The sequence below is a fragment of the Aspergillus karnatakaensis genome (genome assembly GCF_047715665.1).
Source record: "Aspergillus karnatakaensis strain CBS 102800 unplaced genomic scaffold BJY04scaffold_67, whole genome shotgun sequence".
Lineage (NCBI taxonomy): Eukaryota > Fungi > Ascomycota > Eurotiomycetes > Eurotiales > Aspergillaceae > Aspergillus > Aspergillus karnatakaensis.
In genome coordinates, this window is record NW_027395779.1 from 1 (window position 1) to 15,691 (window position 15,691).

Here is a 15,691-nt window from a genome sequence, read left to right on the forward strand (position 1 = left end):
TGTCTGCCTGAAATGCTTCGGCAGGTTATATAGCGTCTTTCGTTTCTCATTCTGCCCAGCCCGTTCAGAGACAGATCAAGCACCAGACACCATGAGTACCACCACCACTTCGCCCACGGAGACCACCACTCCAACCTGTCTCCCCATCCCTCCAAAAGACAATGGCTACGTGCCACCGGGCGGATGCGGGAACATCCACATGTACGAGGCCGCCTTCGCCCCAGCGGTCTTGTTCGCAGTCCTCTTCGGCATCACCACACTCACCCATATAGTACAGGCATTCATGTTCAAAAAGGTAAGCCATCTACCCCACAGTAATAGACCACAAAGCTAACCAACCAGCGCTACGCTTGGGTGGTACTCATGGGCTCCCTGTGGGAACTCCTCGCCTTCATCATGCGCTCGCTCTTCACAAAGCACCAAAGCAGCGACGCCTACAACACCCCATTCACCATCTTCTTCCTCCTCGCCCCGATCTGGGTTAATGCCTTCCTCTACATGACACTCGGCCGTCTGATCTACTTCTTCCTACCTAGCGGGCGCCTCTGCGGGATCGGCGCCAAGCGCTTCGGCCACATCTTCGTGTGGCTGGAGATCCTCGCATTCATCATCCAGCTCGTCGGCGCGGGTTTCACAACCGACACGGAAGCGTCCCAGGAAACAATCATGCGCGGCGTGCACATCTACATGGGCGGGATCGGGGTACAGGAACTCTTCATCCTAATCTTCACGGGCCTGTTCATCCACCTGCAACGAAAAATGGCCCACATGGAAGCCGTAGGAACACTGGACATGGAGAAAGTGAACCGGGGCTCGATGCCGTGGCGGTGGCTGTTCTACGCGATCTACGCGTCGCTGTTCCTGATCACGGTGCGGATCGTGTTCCGGCTGGCGCAGTACGCGGACGGGACGAACATCGACAACCCGGCGTTGCGCAACGAGTGGTTCGAGTATGTGTGGGATGCGGCGCCGATGTTTCTGGCGATTGCGGTGTTGAATGTTGCGCATCCGGGGCGGGTGCTGGCGGGGCCGGATAGTGAGTTTCCGCGGGTGAGCCGGAAGGAGAAGAAGGCGAGGAAGAGGGAGAAGAAGGAGGCGAAGATTGCGGAGAAGGAGGCAAAGAAGGACCGGAGGAGGAGGAGGAAGCATGGTAGTATGGGGGTCGATTTGATGGATGCGCAGGAGAGGGGATCTGCTCCGGCTCCTCACTATCATGGCGACCAGAGGACTTGGTACGATAATCAGGGGAATGAGGTTCGGCCGTGAGAGTTTGTCTGTTACTTGGTTTAGTCAATGGAGGGGGGTTCTATCTATCTTTCTAGTTGGCCGTTTCAAAATGTTCAGGGTTTGATCTAGTACAACCAATGCTAGCTGTTTAGACTATTCTCAACTTGTCCATTCTATCCTTGCTACAGCTATACCATAGAGATTTAAGGGCTATCAGGTAGAGGAGTTTGTTTATACCAACTGGTAATTGACTATATAGCATGTTTTGATTACTACACCTTAGAGCACCTCCTCAACCCTCTTCAACCAGCCAAATGAATCCTCCTTGTCGCCCTTCTGGATAGCCTTCAAGTGCGTCGACAATTTCTCGCACGCACTACCAGCCTCATCGCTCGTCTTGAACCTGAACACCTGATCCTTTGAACGGTGTTTGATCGAGCGGATCGAGGTGATCATCGCCGCCGTCCCAACAGCAAGAACCTCATCGAAGAATTCCAGCTCGTCATACGGAATCTGTCCGCAATCAGCCCCAATATTCAGAATGATAAAGAACTCAAGCAGACAACTCACCGGCCGCACCTCCACCCTCCACCCCAAAGACCTCGCCACCTCGACAACACTGGTACTCGTCACACTCTTAATAACACTCTGACTATTCGGCACAACGAGCGTATACCCCTCTCCCTGACCCGTATACTTAATCCCCACAAACCCACTGGTACTAAACTCATCAATCTCCGTCCGGGTCTTACTATCCAGATGCAACGTAATCCCAAACCCCTCCTTCCTCGCCTGGTCACTCCACTTCAGCACCGGCGCATAGTTCCCACCAACCTTGACATTTCCGACCCCCCTCGGCGCCGCGCGATCCAACTCCTCCAACACCACCGCGTCAACCGGTAACGTGCCATGATACGCGCAAAAGGGCAATGCGTAGACAGCGAATTTATACGCCGGCCCCGCAGCAACGGGCATCCACCCGCCAGAGCCAAAGGCCAGGGGACGGATATACATAGCCGCTTCGGAAGAGTGCGGTGGTACAAACTCACTGTTGCGGGCAACGGAGAGGTTAACGGCGGTCCAGAAGAGATCTTCTGGGATGGCCGGGATGGAGACGGCGTTGCAGGAGCGCTGCATCCGCAGGGCGTGCTCGGTTGGACGGAAGATTTGGATTTGGCCCGTGGGGTCGCGGTAGGCTTGATCAAATGTCAGAAATTATATATATAAACTGAGATTCTTGACATACCCTTCATCCCCTCAAAGACTTGCTGGCCGTAGTTCAGACCCGGGGCGAGACCGTGGACTTTGAGGTAGTGGTCCTGTACGAAGACAGGGTCGGACCAGGTTCCGGTCTGGTGGTTGTAGTCGCATTCGACATGGCCGTTTACTGTGGTCGTGTTAGCATGGAGAGATAGATACGGAGGCAAATGAGATGGCTTTACCATCCAGGAAAGAGACGCCGACTTTCTCCCATTCTGGCCACTGTTAGCATGCGTGTATTGCGCGAGTACAGAGACATACCAATATTGCCACGAGGCTCGGAAGGAAAGGTAGACATGTTGACGGCAGGAATCTAAGAGCGATCGCGAAGGCGAGCAGCTGAAGACCTGGCAAACTACACAGAATGACGTCCAAGACGCATCAGTATAACTCTTATAGCCAAGTCTTCATCGAGACTAGACAAGACAAGGCGCTTCCAGCTGGCAAACCGAGCATACGCTCGTGGGAAGTTGTGTAGTCGCTGACAAGCTGAGCATGCATCGCATGCTACTCCATACGAGCTACCGTTGGCAAATCATTGGAGAAAGCGAGTCTTGCTGTTGGGGGCCGTTTGATCCTCATCTTGATCTTTCTCTATTTATTTATTTTTGATCTGTTTTGGATTAATTTCGGAATTTATTTCCCAGAAATTGATCGCATGGCAGATCCACTTGTACCGTACATACTTACATACGACACATACTTACATACAATACATGCTTACATACCATACCCACTGTACGTACACCCGCTGTATCTCCCATAATACATACAGGCCAAGCCCTACATCGAGATCACCTCACATCAACCTCAACAACCACAAGAACAAGTTAATTGCAAGCGGCCATTAATCTCACCAGTCTCACTTCACCTCTCGCCCCCGTAATCTATATAAATCCACTCCGGTGTGCGCAGACCACAGCCCACCAGCCAGTAAGACGCAACTATAGCAACTGAGCAACCGCACGCAGCACAGCACATACCCCCCCAGTCACAATGCTCAACCGAACCGCCACGTTGCTTGCTCGCTCCCTGCGCCAGAAATCCGCCTTGGTTGCCACTCGTCCTGGCACTGGCACTGGGATTGGTCTTGGTGTTGGCCTTGGCCCCTGCCGTCGATTCCTCGCTACTGTGGAGTCTCCGCTCCATGAATTGTAAGGATGCACCGCAGCGTACTTCTTTCCTGCTTGTCTCTACGCTATGCTGACAAATAATGTGCCTCTAGCTTCGTCGTCATTTTTAACAAGAAAGGTGTCAAAGAAGCTGATCTCGCCCCGGCGCGTGAGACCATCAAGTTCAAGGAGCAAGACGTCATCCTGACGTTCGCGGGCGACATGATGGCGGACGCAGATGCGGGTTCGCCCCGGGCAGGAACCTTGGGGGCGTGCTTTGCGGTGCAGGCGGCTAGCGAGGGGAGCGTATTGCAGGCGATTCGTGCCCATGAGAATACGGCCAAGGTTAGTGCGCGCCTGGACAGAAGATGTTAGCTTGGGTTCGTGGGTGGGGGCTAATATGATGCACGTGGTAGGGGCTGTGGGATATTGAGACGGTGGAGATTTCTGCGTTGGAGACGATCCACACGGGGGATTATGAGAGGGTTAGGGAGTAGGGTATCTAATTAGGGTGCCGTAGATTGGACTGCAAAGTTGAAGTTGAGTGCACTTGGAGGTCTCTTCTCATCTTAGGCTATGGGTTGGATGCTGTGTTCGGTGAAGGGCAGAACGTATTTCGTCTATAATCAGTACTGTAATAGGCTTCTATAGCATCTGTTTATGTCTACACACCACATCCACCAATTCTACCTGGACAGGCCTGCTAGAAATCAGCATACCTCCCCAACACCCCTGCCTCGCCAAAGCCAGTCATCAAAGGCAGTACCTCCAGCCCCGAGAACTTGGCTGCAATTTCCAACCCCTTCAGTCTCTCTTCCTCAAACCGCTCTTCGCCCCAGCCACTGCCACCGCCATTGCTATCAGTTACCTTCCCTGTCTTTTCCCCCTCTTTACCACTGCCCTGCTCATCCCGCCGCAAAGGCAACAACCCACACCTGCCCAGAACCGTCTGAGGCTTGACAGTAATCCTCCCCTCCTTGAACACATACCTCGCCATACAAGACGCCAAGACAGCCTTCGCATCTACCTTGGGATCACGATCACTGGCACTGGCAGCAGCATCCCGAGACACCACCCCGGGCTTCACAAAATAACTAACCACATAAACCCACTTCTCATCCCAAGCCGCAACGCGGCTCCAAATCTCATACCTGGCCAACGGCTTAATCTCGCGATGAAACAAGCAAGAGACGCCGCCAAGAGCCATCATAAGCGGTTTCTGCCGGTTTTTTTCGGATGACACGGGCATGGAACTGCTCGAAAGCACATGCTTGAAATGCGCCATCATCAACTGCGTGCGGTTGATGTCCAGGTCCGAGAAGAAAGTGCTATTGGACTTGTGCAGGTTGTAGTCGCATTCGATGACCGGGTTGCTGCATTTTGTCACTAGGTAGCTGAAAAGACGTGGGCGACCTTGGGTGTCGAGTAATGGTGCTGGAGATCTCGAGCGGTTCCAGAGGAGTTCGACGAAGAGAGTTTTGAAGAGGCGGTACTAAACTCTGTCAGTATAGTTTTACTTGAATCACTGCGAGCAGTGGCGACTTACGTGCCAGACACCGGGGAGACCCTTTCTGTTAAGGAGGAGGAAGAAAACAGCTGTACCGGTCAACACGCGGCTGAGGGTGATTGCCTCCCAGACGGTGCTGAGCAGAGGAGTCTCGATTGTGGAGGGGAGAGCCATAGTCGCTCTGGACGGCTTGCAGAGTTGTCAATTGCAAGGGAAAACAATTAAGAAGCAGAAAGAGCTCTGAGAGCGGGACCTGTCGTTGCTCAATCCTACTCCAGCATTTTTCGCTAAAGCAGGTCTTCTCGCTAATCCTACCCTACTCCGGAGTAGATGCAGGACGGAGAATTTCCGTTCCTCAGCCAAGACAGCGTCATTACATTAGACTCGGCCGGCAATTGACAGGGATCGCCAGGAAGTACCCGCAAGGCCGGGAAATTTACCCGGGGGCTTAGGGCCGTGTGCGTATCGGTTGGATAGGCCGTAATCCCAGCTCTCATCAGACTCAGCTGCCAAGGGCCAAGGGGGCTAAGGATAAGCCATGTGTCAGATTCTAGCCCCAGAGTTACATGCAGGATCTAGCCCTGATCAGCGGCCATGGGTAATGACCGCTAGAAATGGAACTAGTATGGGTGGTATGGTGGTATGGACAGTATTTACCGCTAGGACTGATACCATTCTCGAGTATGGATACGGTTCGTATGCGGGAGATGGATATGGATTCATGTCTGGCAATGTAGGGCTGGACTCACGCTTGACGCCACGAAGCAGGGCTCAACTGACGGTTCCAACAGCTTCCACAGCCTCGTGGCTCTGGCTAGACACGGTCAATGTCGCGAACAGGATTTACTCAGCTTGGCTCCCTTCCCGAGCGAGAATTGTGTCTGTCCGCTGAACCCCCCTGTATATCATCCCAGCAAGTAGGCCTGGCTTTTCTTCCAAGTCCTGTAGGCGCGGGATTGAGCTGCGCAGTGCCAGCATCTTCACTCACCTCACTCACTCCTCATTCACTTTCTTCTGTGCATGACCATTCATTCTTTTCTCCAGCTCTGATCGTTTCCTTTCTTTCTCCTGTTTTCATTTCATTTCGTTGTGGAATATGTTCCACCATCCTTATCCCGCCATTGATCTGGCTTCCAAAATGAAGTCCAGTCCGGTCATGGCGGGCGGCAGCTCGTCTGCATCGTCCGAAGATCTCTTCTCACCCCCATTGATGGAGGACTTTGGTACCCCCATGACGGAGTATCCTATGGGATCCCCACCTCCCTTGTCCTACCGCAATGAGGACATCGAGATAGCATTCCTCCGCTCCGAGGCCTCCATCAAAAAGGCTTCCGTGTTCAACGACAGGTTTACAGCCATTTTAGACGATCTCCGGACTCAGCCCAGTGACAGTGCCTCTCTTGTTGAGAAACTTCAGACCGTGACCCGTTCCATGCGCGAGATCCTCGACAACGGTGGTCAGGTGGTACACGAGGACGGCACCCAGGAGATACTCAAGAAGTTCGTGCGAGTTTTCAACAAACATCTCTGCCAGGATGAAGATATCCACACCGTCCTGGCGCCGCTGAGTCTCGAGTCCGAGGAAAAGTTCCACATCATCCAGACCTATTACCAGGCCATCAGTGTGACGCAGTTCGTATCCCCGAAGTGGGCCAGCGGTTTGCTCTCGGATGCCCTCTGCCGTCGGGCTAACCTTGTGACTGTCTTCAACGGTCAAGGGGTGGAGAACTACTTCAGTGAACTACAACATCTCTTTGACACATATGCCGGACAGCTAGCCGAGCCTCTGTATACCCTGGGCAAACAGCTCAAGGGGCTTGCGTCGGATGTTCGCGCCAGGGACATGTACCCTCATGGCCTGGATGTCATCGGCTGGCTAGAAAACCCAGAGTTGCGCCCGTCTGCAGACTATCTCCTCTCTGCTCCTGTTAGTCAACCTTTGATTGGGCTTGTGCAGTTGCTCAACTATGCCATCACCTGCAAGATCCTCAACAAGACTCCCGGCGAGTTTGCCCGGCATATCAGCAGTGCTGCCGGCCACTCTCAGGGCATTGTCGTCGCTGCGCTGCTGGCTACCGCCGTCTCGTGGCCTACCTTTTTTGACGCCGCAAACACTGCCCTGCAGGTGCTGTTCTGGATCGGCTGTCGTTCGCAACAGTGCTACCCATCCAACTCTATACCCCCGGCACTGGTGGATCAGTCCGAGCGCCTGAGCCCGATGCTCAGCGTCAAGGGCGCCTCGCGCGAGGCCTTAGACAAGTATCTCGCCGAGCACAACCGACATCTCCCCGCTGCACACCAGGGCTCTCTCGCCCTCATCAATGGTCGGCAACAGTTCGTGGTAGCTGGCAATCCCCTCTCGCTCTACGCCTTTGCCAACAAACTGCGCGCGGCCTCCAATAATTCAAACTTCTCTTCCACCAATACAGCCCGTGTGCCATTCAGCCAACGACCGGCGCTGATCACCGCACGCTTCCTCCCGATCTCGGTTCCCTTCCACACCAATCTCCTAGAGGAAGCTGAGGTCCAAATCCTGCAGGATCTCCGCTCCATCCACGTGCCTGGAAACAGTCTCCTCTTCCCGGTCCTCCGTACAGACAACGGGGCCGACCTCCGTGAATACGACAATCTCATCCCCGAGCTCGTGCACATGGTTGTCTGCGGCATTGTCGACTGGGAGCGAGCCACCCGGTTCCCGTCCGCCACTCACTTCCTCGATTTTGGCCCCGGACGGGAAACGGGAATTGGGGCGCTTTTGGCCTCTGCAAAGGCAGGCACCGCCGCACGCGTGATACTGACCACCTCCCTCGCCGGTCCTAGCAAGACTCTCGGCTACATGTCCGAACTGGTGAGTCGGCGCCGCCCTGTGGTTTACAACACCAGCTGGGAGCAGGAATTCTCCCCGCGGCTCGTCCACGTTGGGGATGAGGTTCTCGTTGATACTAAGTTTTCACGCATTCTGGGTCTTCCACCCGTCATGGTCGCCGGCATGACCCCCACCACGGTCTCGCCGGACTTTGTCGCTTCCGTCATGAACGCAAATTACCACATCGAGATTGCTGGCGGCGGCTATCACAATGCCGCAGGCATGCGCTCAGCCCTCGCTAGGCTCGTCAACCTCATTCCCGCCGGCCGTGGCATTACCGTCAACCTGATCTACGCGAACCCGCGCGCAATGGGCTGGCAGATTCCGCTCCTCGCAGAACTCCGGCAAGAGGGTCTTCCTATTACAGGGCTGACGATCGGCGCCGGCGTGCCCTCCCCGGATATTGCAACCGAGTATATCCGCGACATCGGACTGAGCCACATCTCCTTTAAGCCTGGCTCCAAGGAGGCAATTGATAATGTGCTGCGCATTGCCGAATCAAATCCCGAGTTTCCAATTATCCTGCAATGGACCGGAGGACGTGCGGGCGGGCATCACTCGTACGAAGACTTTCACGAGCCCATCCTTGACCGGTACGGAGCGATTAGAGGATACCCAAACATAATCCTTGTTGCCGGGAGTGGCTTTGGAGAGAGCAAGGATATCCTTCCGTATCTCACGGGTTCGTGGTCCACGGCCTTCGGATACGCGGCTATGCCCTTTGACGGTGTTCTCGTTGGCAGTCGCGTCATGACGGCTAAGGAGGCGCCGACTAGTCCCGCAGTGAAGCAGGCAATTGTCGATACCCCCGGCGTGCCAGATTCGCACTGGGAGGGCACATACCAGAAAGCCACAGGAGGAATCATTACGGTGAAGTCCGAAATGGGCGAGCCGATCCATAAGCTTGCGACGCGCGGGGTTCTGCTATGGGCGCAGCTCGATAAGGAGGTGTTTGCTCTCCCCGCTGCGCAGCAGGTCGAGGAGTTGCACAAGCGCAAGCACTCGTTAATAAAGCGTCTGAATGCCGATTTTCAAAAAGTCTGGTTTGGGGTCGACGAGAAGGGGATTCCCGTGGACATTTCAGAGATGACTTACGCGGGGGTGCTCACGAGGGCAGTCGAGCTGCTTTACCTCCAGGACCAACAGGCTTGGATTGACCCCTCGTACCGGTCTTTTATGGCGGACTTTATCCGTTGCGTCGAAAACCGCATGAGTGCGCGTCAACCTCGGCCACGTGCTATTTTCCAGTCCGCCTCGCAGCTGGACCGGCCCCACGCATTGCTGAGCGACTTCCTGCAGGCCTATCCGGCAGCTCTGGAAGATGTCATGGTCTGCGAGGACGAGGACCACCTGGTGAACTTGTACAAGAAGCCCGGGCGGAAGCCTCTTCCGTTCATCGTGGCGCTGGACGAGTCATTCGAGTACTGGTTCAAAAAAGATTCACTGTGGCAGTCTGAGAGACTAGAGGCTGTCATCGGCCAAGACGTCGGGCGGATCTGTGTCTTGCACGGCCCCGTGGCGGCGCAACATACCAATGTGGCCAACGAACCTGTGAAACAGATACTGGATAACATTCATCAACCGCATGTTCAGGCAATCCTGCAGCAGCAGTATGGCGGTGACGAAAGCCGAGTCCCAACCCTGGAGTACCTGTACTCTGCGGGGTCACCATTGCCGGTTTTGTCCTCTCAAGGCGACCATCTGCTCCCAGCTGTCAAGCACAGTCGCTCATACGACCCGCCGACCCTCGCGTATGATCTGGACAGTGACGAAGAAAACCTACCGACAAAGAAGCAGTGGCTAGCTCTCCTTGGCGGGCCGAGGCCATCCTGGCGCAAGGCCTTGCTGACGCTGAACGAAATCGTGCAGGGAAAGATGCTCGTGAAGAATCCCATCAAGGGCCTCTTTACTCCGCGCGCTGGCCTTTCCGTGCGTATCATTCAGCCCGGACGTCCCGAAAGGACGGTGATCCTGATGCGGCAGAAAGGCAGCCACGGAAAGGAGAAAGACGAAGCGACGGTAGAAATTCGCGCGCTGTCTGCCTCGGATATCATGTTGACTCTACGAGCTCCTATGACTGGAGGTAGTGCTGGTAATTCGCCTCTCGATCTGGTTCTATACTTTACCTACGAGCCGACTTACGGCAGTAACCCAATTCACGAGGTCATGGATACGCGCAATCAGCGCATCAGCCGGTTCTATGAGCAGCTCTGGATCGACAACGCAGGAGACGACGATGGGATGAGCCTGCTCAAGTCTGACGACGAGGATGTGAAGGTGCTGACTCGCGAAGCAATCCTAGAATTCACCACGGCCATTGACAACCGAAACAGCGCATACGGCGGGAAGAGGAAATCCAAGCTGCTTGCGCCCCTTGACATGGCGATTGTGGTGGCGTGGAAGCCGCTGATGCGTTGTCTCTTCACCGACGCGATCAACGGCGATATTCTCAAGCTCCTGCATTTGAAGAACGAGTTCCAGGTTATTGATGACGCGAGGCCCATGCGCGAGGGCGATGTGTTGTCTTCGACGGCAGAGATTGAGTCCATTCGCATCCGGCCGGAGTCAGGGAAGGTGGTCCGCGCGGTCGCTACAATTTCCAGGGATGGCACCCCCATCATTACCGTCGGCAGCGAGTTCATTCTCCAGGGCCGGTATGAGGACTACCACAACACGTTTGAGAACAAGGAGGAGCAGGTGTACAAGCTGCCTTTAAAGTCGAAGCGGGACGTGGTTCTGCTGGCATCCAAGCCCTGGTTTCGCATCGCCGCGGCAGACCTCAGTCTCGACGACCACTTAGGCGACGATCTCACCTTTCGTTTGAGAAGCTCGTACCAATTTCGGGACGCCAACACCTACAGCCAGATCGAAACCTGCGGAACGGTCAGCTGCGCCGTGGGGAACAAGGAGAAGACAATCGGCACTGTGATGTTCAAGGCCAACTCGCAGTTCCTCAAAAGCCCCGTCATTGACTTCTTGGATCGTCGGGGATTACCCTTCAACGAGGTCAAACAGCTCCCGAACGCGGTGCCCTTGGCTGCGGATATCCGACTTGAGATGCCCCTGTCTAGCGATCAGTACGCTGCCGCCTCAGGAGACAGCAACCCTATTCATCTATCGCGGGCGTTTGCGCAGTACGCAGGCCACCAGGGTGGTCGGGTGATACACGGCATGCAGACTAGTGGTCTGGTCCGCGGTGTCGTGGAGTTGCACGCAGCAGAGAACGATCCGCAACGCATGAAGGCCTGGTCTGCTTCTTTCAGAGGCAAGGTGTCCCCGGGCGAGACACTCCTCGTGGATATCCACCACACGGGAATGAACAACGGCCGCCAGATTGTTGTTGCTACCGCACGTTCGGAGACGTCCGGTGTGGAAGTGTTCCGTGCAACAGCTGAAGTGGCGCAGAAGCCAGGAGCCTACCTCTTTACAGGCCAGGGCAGTCAAAAGCCAGCGATGGGAATGGATCTGTATGAGACTAGTCAGGCTGCACGCGATGTGTGGCACACGGCCGAGCAGTTCTTCGTCAACACCTACGGTAGCTTGGCTCCTATCCATTCATCCCCGAATGATGATACTAACAGCATGCAGGCGTATCGATACTCGAAATCGTCCGAAACAACCCCAAGGAGTATACCGTGCACTTTGGAGGAAGCCGCGGCAAAGCCATCCGCGAGAACTACATCTCGCTGGACTTTGAAGTGGTCAACGACCAGGGTGAGATCGAATCAGTGCGCGCCTTCCAAGAAATCACCCCCAGCTCGCGCTCCTTCACGTACACGTCCTCTGGGGGCCTGCTGCACGAGACCATCTTCACTCAGCCTTCGCTGGTGGTTATGGAGCTGGCGCGGTTCCATGACATGCGCGCTCGCGGTCTCATCAACGAAGACAGCTGCTATGCCGGACACTCGCTGGGCGAGTATGCCGCGCTGGCTGCCATGGGCGAGGTGTTCACAGTGGAGGGAGTCACCGCCGCAGTCTTCTATCGTGGTTTGACCATGCAAAAGTCGATTGAGCTGGACCGATCCGGGCGGGACTATTCCATGGTTGCTGCGAACCCGAGCCGGGTGTCCAAGAGTACGTTCCTCGACGCTGTTCAAACCACTGCCATCAGACTGACCAGACGCAGACCTCAGCGAATCCGATCTCTGCGCCATTGTCGACGCGGTTGAAGCCGCAACAGATGGTCTCTGCGAGATTGTCAATTTCAACGTCGAGTCCACGCAGTACGTTTGTGCTGGCGATGTATGTGAATTCCCTCTACCACCATCTCCCACAATGTTAACAACTCCACAGCTCCGCAGCCTGGATTGCCTCACCGGCGTTTTGAACCACCTCGTCGCACACCCCGAGCAGCTCACCTCGCTCGAAAGCCTCAAATCTTCCGTTCCAGGGATTGTCACCTCATGCCTCGCCGAAACCGACAAAAAGCCGACTCCGCTGGTCCTCCAGCGCGGAAAAGCCACCATTCCCCTCAAAGTCAACGTCCCCTTCCACAGCAGTCTTCTCCGCCCAGGGGCTGACACCTTCCGCCGCGCTCTCCGCAAGGCGATTCCCGAGCACATGGTTCGGCCAGAAAGGTTGATCGGGAGATACATTCCCAACCTGACAGCGATGCCGTTTGAGTTGAGTCGGGAGTATTTCGAGAATGTGCTTGCCATTTCGGACAGTCCGTTTGTGAGGGAGATTCTGGAGGGGTGGGATATTAATAAAGCTGATGGTGCTGTTGCAGTCTGTTGAACAAAAATGACCGGAGAGACCTGTTGTTTTGTATATGGTTCAAATTGGTAATTGGCATAGCTATTGTTTTTGGAGTCAAGATGGGTACGAGAATAGCGTGCGTCAGTGTTCTGTTAGAAAATGTCATCCCCACTGCGGCAGGGTCAGGAGTAATCATCGGAGAAAAGAAATGAAAGACCGTAGCAACTATAAGACATGGAGTAGTCGTTGAATTGATAAGTTGATAATCTCCCTGTTAATCTGATGATTCAAGCGAGATGCAGGATGGATGGATGAAGAAGTTGAGTTGAGGAAATCGCTTTCTTGCTCGCACGATGGAGATCATGTGCGACCGGGGCCACCTGCCAACCTTAGCATGGAGACCTTCCTGATCCCGTCTAGGATAATTCCCTCCTCATCCACTGATTATTACTCTTGGTGCTCGTATTCAGAGATAAGGCATAACGATCTTATTGAATGGTAGGTTGTTTAATGTTGAGATACGAAGCAAGCACATGTCACAGCAAAGCACAACCAAGGCCGGCAACTCCGGACCTCGGCACACCCCCCTTTCTTTTTCTGTGTCAACAATCCCATTGTCCGTCAATCTATCATCTTCACCAATAAAATACCTCCTCTCCAACCCTCACCTTCTCCCTCATATATCTAATCTTCGCCTTCCTCCCCTCTACAAACCTCCCATCGAGCGTCACTCGCGCCTCAGGCGGGATGTTCGCGTGCGTGTACACTGCTCCCTCTTGCAGCCCCGCCGCCTGCTCTTCGCGACGCGCAATCCGCAGTGCCAACCGTGAGTGAAGGTCCGAGTCCCAAACGCCTTCGCGCCGCTTGCTGCGCCGGATTAGGTTGATGGCCCGGTAGCGCACGGTGGAGTCGCGGCATTGGTTTGCAATTGTCCAAAGGGCGGGGATGAGGCCGAGGGATACGGTGAAGCGGGAGAGGGTTGAGGGCTGGGGATCGGGGCGGGGGAGGAGTGGTGGGTAGGAGGATGTGGGGTGGGCCTGTGATGGTGGTGGCGGGGGAGATCCTTCCGGGGAGGCTGATGAGGACGTGGATGTGCTGCGGCTGCGAGGGTCACCGGGGCTGCAAGGGCAAGAGGGGCCCAGGGACGTGAAGATCGAGCAGGTGGCTGACAATTCTAGGTCTACAGGGAGGGACATGACGATGATTTGCTCGGCGAGGTCGAGGATGGTATTGAGCTGAGGAAGGTGACTCTCCCAAGCGGTGTCTTGAGGAGGCCAGTCCATGTGCAGGACCATGGTCAGCATGTTGCGCCAGAGCTGGAGCATTCGGACCGACTGCTGCGATGCGTGGTCTGCGCTGTCCCAGTTGAAGATGTGGTTGATGAAATGGTCGAACTCGAGCGACCATGCATTGAGTTCTGTGTGCACTTGTTGTTTGCGTGCCATTAATTGCTCAATGATGCCCATCATTCCTGATTCACCAGGTGGATCTTCAAATCTTCCTAATAAGCTCAACGCGCGCAGGAAGTTATTGTAGATGGTTTGGAAGGTATCGTGGGCCTGCTCGAGCATCCATATCCCTGGCGACCCATTGGCAGCCCGTACCGAGAGTCCATTGTCATCTAGAAGCGGCGACTGACCATCGATTTCCAGTACCTGGGCCTCCAAGGTAGCAAATAACGAGTGAATCACGTCCGGCGGCAACAGCGTGTATTCCGCCGGTTGCCCACGTCGTTGACGCTGGTCCAGGATGCGCAACCCCGAGCCCACGTGCTGCAGCGCCGATCGGAAGTGGCCCTGGAGGCTGTCGAAGGAAAAGAAGAGAACGCACATGGCCAGGATGCCATCGGCCGACGCGTCGCTGTTTCCGGCAAAGAGCTTCAGTCCCTGTCGGATGGCCGAGTTGTACTGCTGCAGGGCGTACTGCATACCCCTGGCACGATCATGCGGGGGCGTTCTACTGTGATATAAGACCACGCGATGCATCGTCCCCAGGGCCATGGCAGCCAGCCGGATTGCGGGGTCTTGGCAGGCAGCGTTTAGAAGCCAACCGCCCGCACGCGATCCAAAGCATGAGGCTGTTTGGAGGTTGAAGAACTCGAGCGACCGGTACTCATCCTCCGCCAGCAGCGAGTCGACGCCGGGGAACATGCGCAGCTGGGTGGGCTGGGTCACTTGGGGCGTGTGCTGGATGATGCGCATCTCTTGCTGTTGGCCCAGCGGCTGCTGCCTTGCGGGCTCGGGTGGAGGTGGAGGCACGTATCCATCGCATCTCCGGCCCGTGGATTGGCAGCGGCGACAGTGCGGTCGTTCTTCATCACATTTGACCCGGCGGATGCTATGGTCATCAGTTACTTAGAGTGTTGGCGACTTGGGAGAAAGCCAACTCACCGACAGGTGATGCATCCTTTGCGGGATCGGCTCTGCAGCGACAGGGTAGAGCTACCCGATCTCTCATTAGAGTCCTTGGGTTCGATCACATCTGGAGCCATTCTAGCGGGCGCTTTCCCGGCATAATCAAGGTCGTCATGAAAACGCAGGCAGGTAAGCAGCGACGAGGAAGTGACTTGGAAGTGACCAGGCTGGCCAAGGATGGCCGCCCCCAAGCCTCCACTTAGTCAGCCGACTCCCTCTGTCCAACTGATCCCTGTAAGCTTAGTAAGGGGCCTCCTCTCAATTCTAGGTATTCTTTCCATCTGGAGGTAGGAAGGGGGAATGCTCGCATCGGGCATATATGTGGAAACGATGCAGAGATCTCACGACTCCAGAAGGATCGATCGATGCTAGCTGCTGATCGTACCGTATGGATTGCCGTCGCATACCCCACATGCACGGACCTATTTAGTGTCAGTGGTCACTGATAAGGGAATAAAGCCCGGTCTGATCATAGGTTCACCCAGGCGGGGGGTTCCGGGGGTAGTTTAGATAGAGGGCCTTGGTAGTTAGGACAGGGGAATAACTGGCACTTAAAGCACACGGTCACTCTTACCTAGACATGGTACATACCACCTGTCAGGTCACA

At 55.2% G+C, this 15,691-nt stretch overlaps 6 protein-coding genes across 6 annotated transcripts; 3 read left to right on the forward strand and 3 right to left on the reverse strand.

Moving 5' to 3' along the window:
• On the forward strand, window positions 1–1,386 carry BJY04DRAFT_141942 (RTA1 domain-containing protein). Its single transcript, XM_073708694.1, has 2 exons — window positions 1–295; window positions 343–1,386. Exons 1-2 carry the CDS (start codon window positions 92–94, stop codon window positions 1,264–1,266), a joined length of 1,128 nt encoding a protein of 375 aa, XP_073566213.1. The 5' UTR covers window positions 1–91; the 3' UTR covers window positions 1,267–1,386.
• On the reverse strand, window positions 1,387–2,883 carry BJY04DRAFT_141930 (aminotransferase). The gene is made up of 5 exons (XM_073708693.1): window positions 2,749–2,883; window positions 2,670–2,702; window positions 2,474–2,614; window positions 1,798–2,423; window positions 1,387–1,740 (listed from the first exon to the last, which is right to left on the reverse strand). The coding sequence occupies exons 1-5, from the start codon at window positions 2,783–2,785 to the stop codon at window positions 1,507–1,509; spliced, it is 1,071 nt and encodes a 356-aa protein (XP_073566214.1). The 5' UTR covers window positions 2,786–2,883; the 3' UTR covers window positions 1,387–1,506.
• Window positions 2,884–3,303: 420 nt separating this feature from the next.
• On the forward strand, window positions 3,304–4,151 carry BJY04DRAFT_141990 (uncharacterized protein). The gene is made up of 3 exons (XM_073708695.1): window positions 3,304–3,641; window positions 3,713–3,944; window positions 4,016–4,151. Exons 1-3 carry the CDS (start codon window positions 3,484–3,486, stop codon window positions 4,094–4,096), a joined length of 471 nt encoding a protein of 156 aa, XP_073566215.1. The 5' UTR covers window positions 3,304–3,483; the 3' UTR covers window positions 4,097–4,151.
• A 16-nt stretch (window positions 4,152–4,167) lies between these two features.
• Window positions 4,168–5,608, reverse strand: BJY04DRAFT_141999 (uncharacterized protein). Its single transcript, XM_073708696.1, has 2 exons — window positions 5,146–5,608; window positions 4,168–5,091 (listed from the first exon to the last, which is right to left on the reverse strand). The coding sequence occupies exons 1-2, from the start codon at window positions 5,278–5,280 to the stop codon at window positions 4,303–4,305; spliced, it is 924 nt and encodes a 307-aa protein (XP_073566216.1). The 5' UTR covers window positions 5,281–5,608; the 3' UTR covers window positions 4,168–4,302.
• Window positions 5,609–6,100: 492 nt separating this feature from the next.
• BJY04DRAFT_142012 (acyl transferase domain-containing protein) lies at window positions 6,101–12,843 on the forward strand. Its single transcript, XM_073708697.1, has 4 exons — window positions 6,101–11,507; window positions 11,561–12,046; window positions 12,099–12,214; window positions 12,266–12,843. Exons 1-4 carry the CDS (start codon window positions 6,203–6,205, stop codon window positions 12,707–12,709), a joined length of 6,351 nt encoding a protein of 2,116 aa, XP_073566217.1. The 5' UTR covers window positions 6,101–6,202; the 3' UTR covers window positions 12,710–12,843.
• Window positions 12,844–13,238: 395 nt separating this feature from the next.
• BJY04DRAFT_142027 (Zn(II)2Cys6 transcription factor domain-containing protein) lies at window positions 13,239–15,616 on the reverse strand. Its single transcript, XM_073708698.1, has 2 exons — window positions 15,061–15,616; window positions 13,239–15,007 (listed from the first exon to the last, which is right to left on the reverse strand). The coding sequence occupies exons 1-2, from the start codon at window positions 15,159–15,161 to the stop codon at window positions 13,306–13,308; spliced, it is 1,803 nt and encodes a 600-aa protein (XP_073566218.1). The 5' UTR covers window positions 15,162–15,616; the 3' UTR covers window positions 13,239–13,305.
• Window positions 15,617–15,691: the final 75 nt, after the last annotated feature.

What these genes read in the sequence shown, in the direction of transcription:
- BJY04DRAFT_142012 (XM_073708697.1), top strand. Translation starts at nt 6,203, where the DNA reads ATGTTCCACCATCCTTATCCCGCCATTGATCTGGCTTCCAAAATGAAG. An exon ending in CCCGAGCCGGGTGTCCAAGA is followed by an intron (nt 12,047 to 12,098) that starts GTACGTTCCTCG and finishes GACCAGACGCAG; the next exon opens with ACCTCAGCGAATCCGATCTC. An exon ending in AGTACGTTTGTGCTGGCGAT is followed by an intron (nt 12,215 to 12,265) that starts GTATGTGAATTC and finishes ACAACTCCACAG; the next exon opens with CTCCGCAGCCTGGATTGCCT.
- BJY04DRAFT_141942 (XM_073708694.1), top strand. Translation starts at nt 92, where the DNA reads ATGAGTACCACCACCACTTCGCCCACGGAGACCACCACTCCAACCTGT. An exon ending in AGGCATTCATGTTCAAAAAG is followed by an intron (nt 296 to 342) that starts GTAAGCCATCTA and finishes CTAACCAACCAG; the next exon opens with CGCTACGCTTGGGTGGTACT.
- BJY04DRAFT_141930 (XM_073708693.1), bottom strand. Translation starts at nt 2,785, where the DNA reads ATGTCTACCTTTCCTTCCGAGCCTCGTGGCAATATTG. An exon ending in CGAGCCTCGTGGCAATATTG is followed by an intron (nt 2,703 to 2,748) that starts GTATGTCTCTGT and finishes AACAGTGGCCAG; the next exon opens with AATGGGAGAAAGTCGGCGTC. An exon ending in CGGCGTCTCTTTCCTGGATG is followed by an intron (nt 2,615 to 2,669) that starts GTAAAGCCATCT and finishes ACACGACCACAG; the next exon opens with TAAACGGCCATGTCGAATGC.
- BJY04DRAFT_141999 (XM_073708696.1), bottom strand. Translation starts at nt 5,280, where the DNA reads ATGGCTCTCCCCTCCACAATCGAGACTCCTCTGCTCAGCACCGTCTGG. An exon ending in GTCTCCCCGGTGTCTGGCAC is followed by an intron (nt 5,092 to 5,145) that starts GTAAGTCGCCAC and finishes GACAGAGTTTAG; the next exon opens with TACCGCCTCTTCAAAACTCT.
- BJY04DRAFT_142027 (XM_073708698.1), bottom strand. Translation starts at nt 15,161, where the DNA reads ATGGCTCCAGATGTGATCGAACCCAAGGACTCTAATGAGAGATCGGGT. An exon ending in AAAGGATGCATCACCTGTCG is followed by an intron (nt 15,008 to 15,060) that starts GTGAGTTGGCTT and finishes TGATGACCATAG; the next exon opens with CATCCGCCGGGTCAAATGTG.
- BJY04DRAFT_141990 (XM_073708695.1), top strand. Translation starts at nt 3,484, where the DNA reads ATGCTCAACCGAACCGCCACGTTGCTTGCTCGCTCCCTGCGCCAGAAA. An exon ending in GAGTCTCCGCTCCATGAATT is followed by an intron (nt 3,642 to 3,712) that starts GTAAGGATGCAC and finishes ATGTGCCTCTAG; the next exon opens with CTTCGTCGTCATTTTTAACA. An exon ending in CCCATGAGAATACGGCCAAG is followed by an intron (nt 3,945 to 4,015) that starts GTTAGTGCGCGC and finishes TGCACGTGGTAG; the next exon opens with GGGCTGTGGGATATTGAGAC.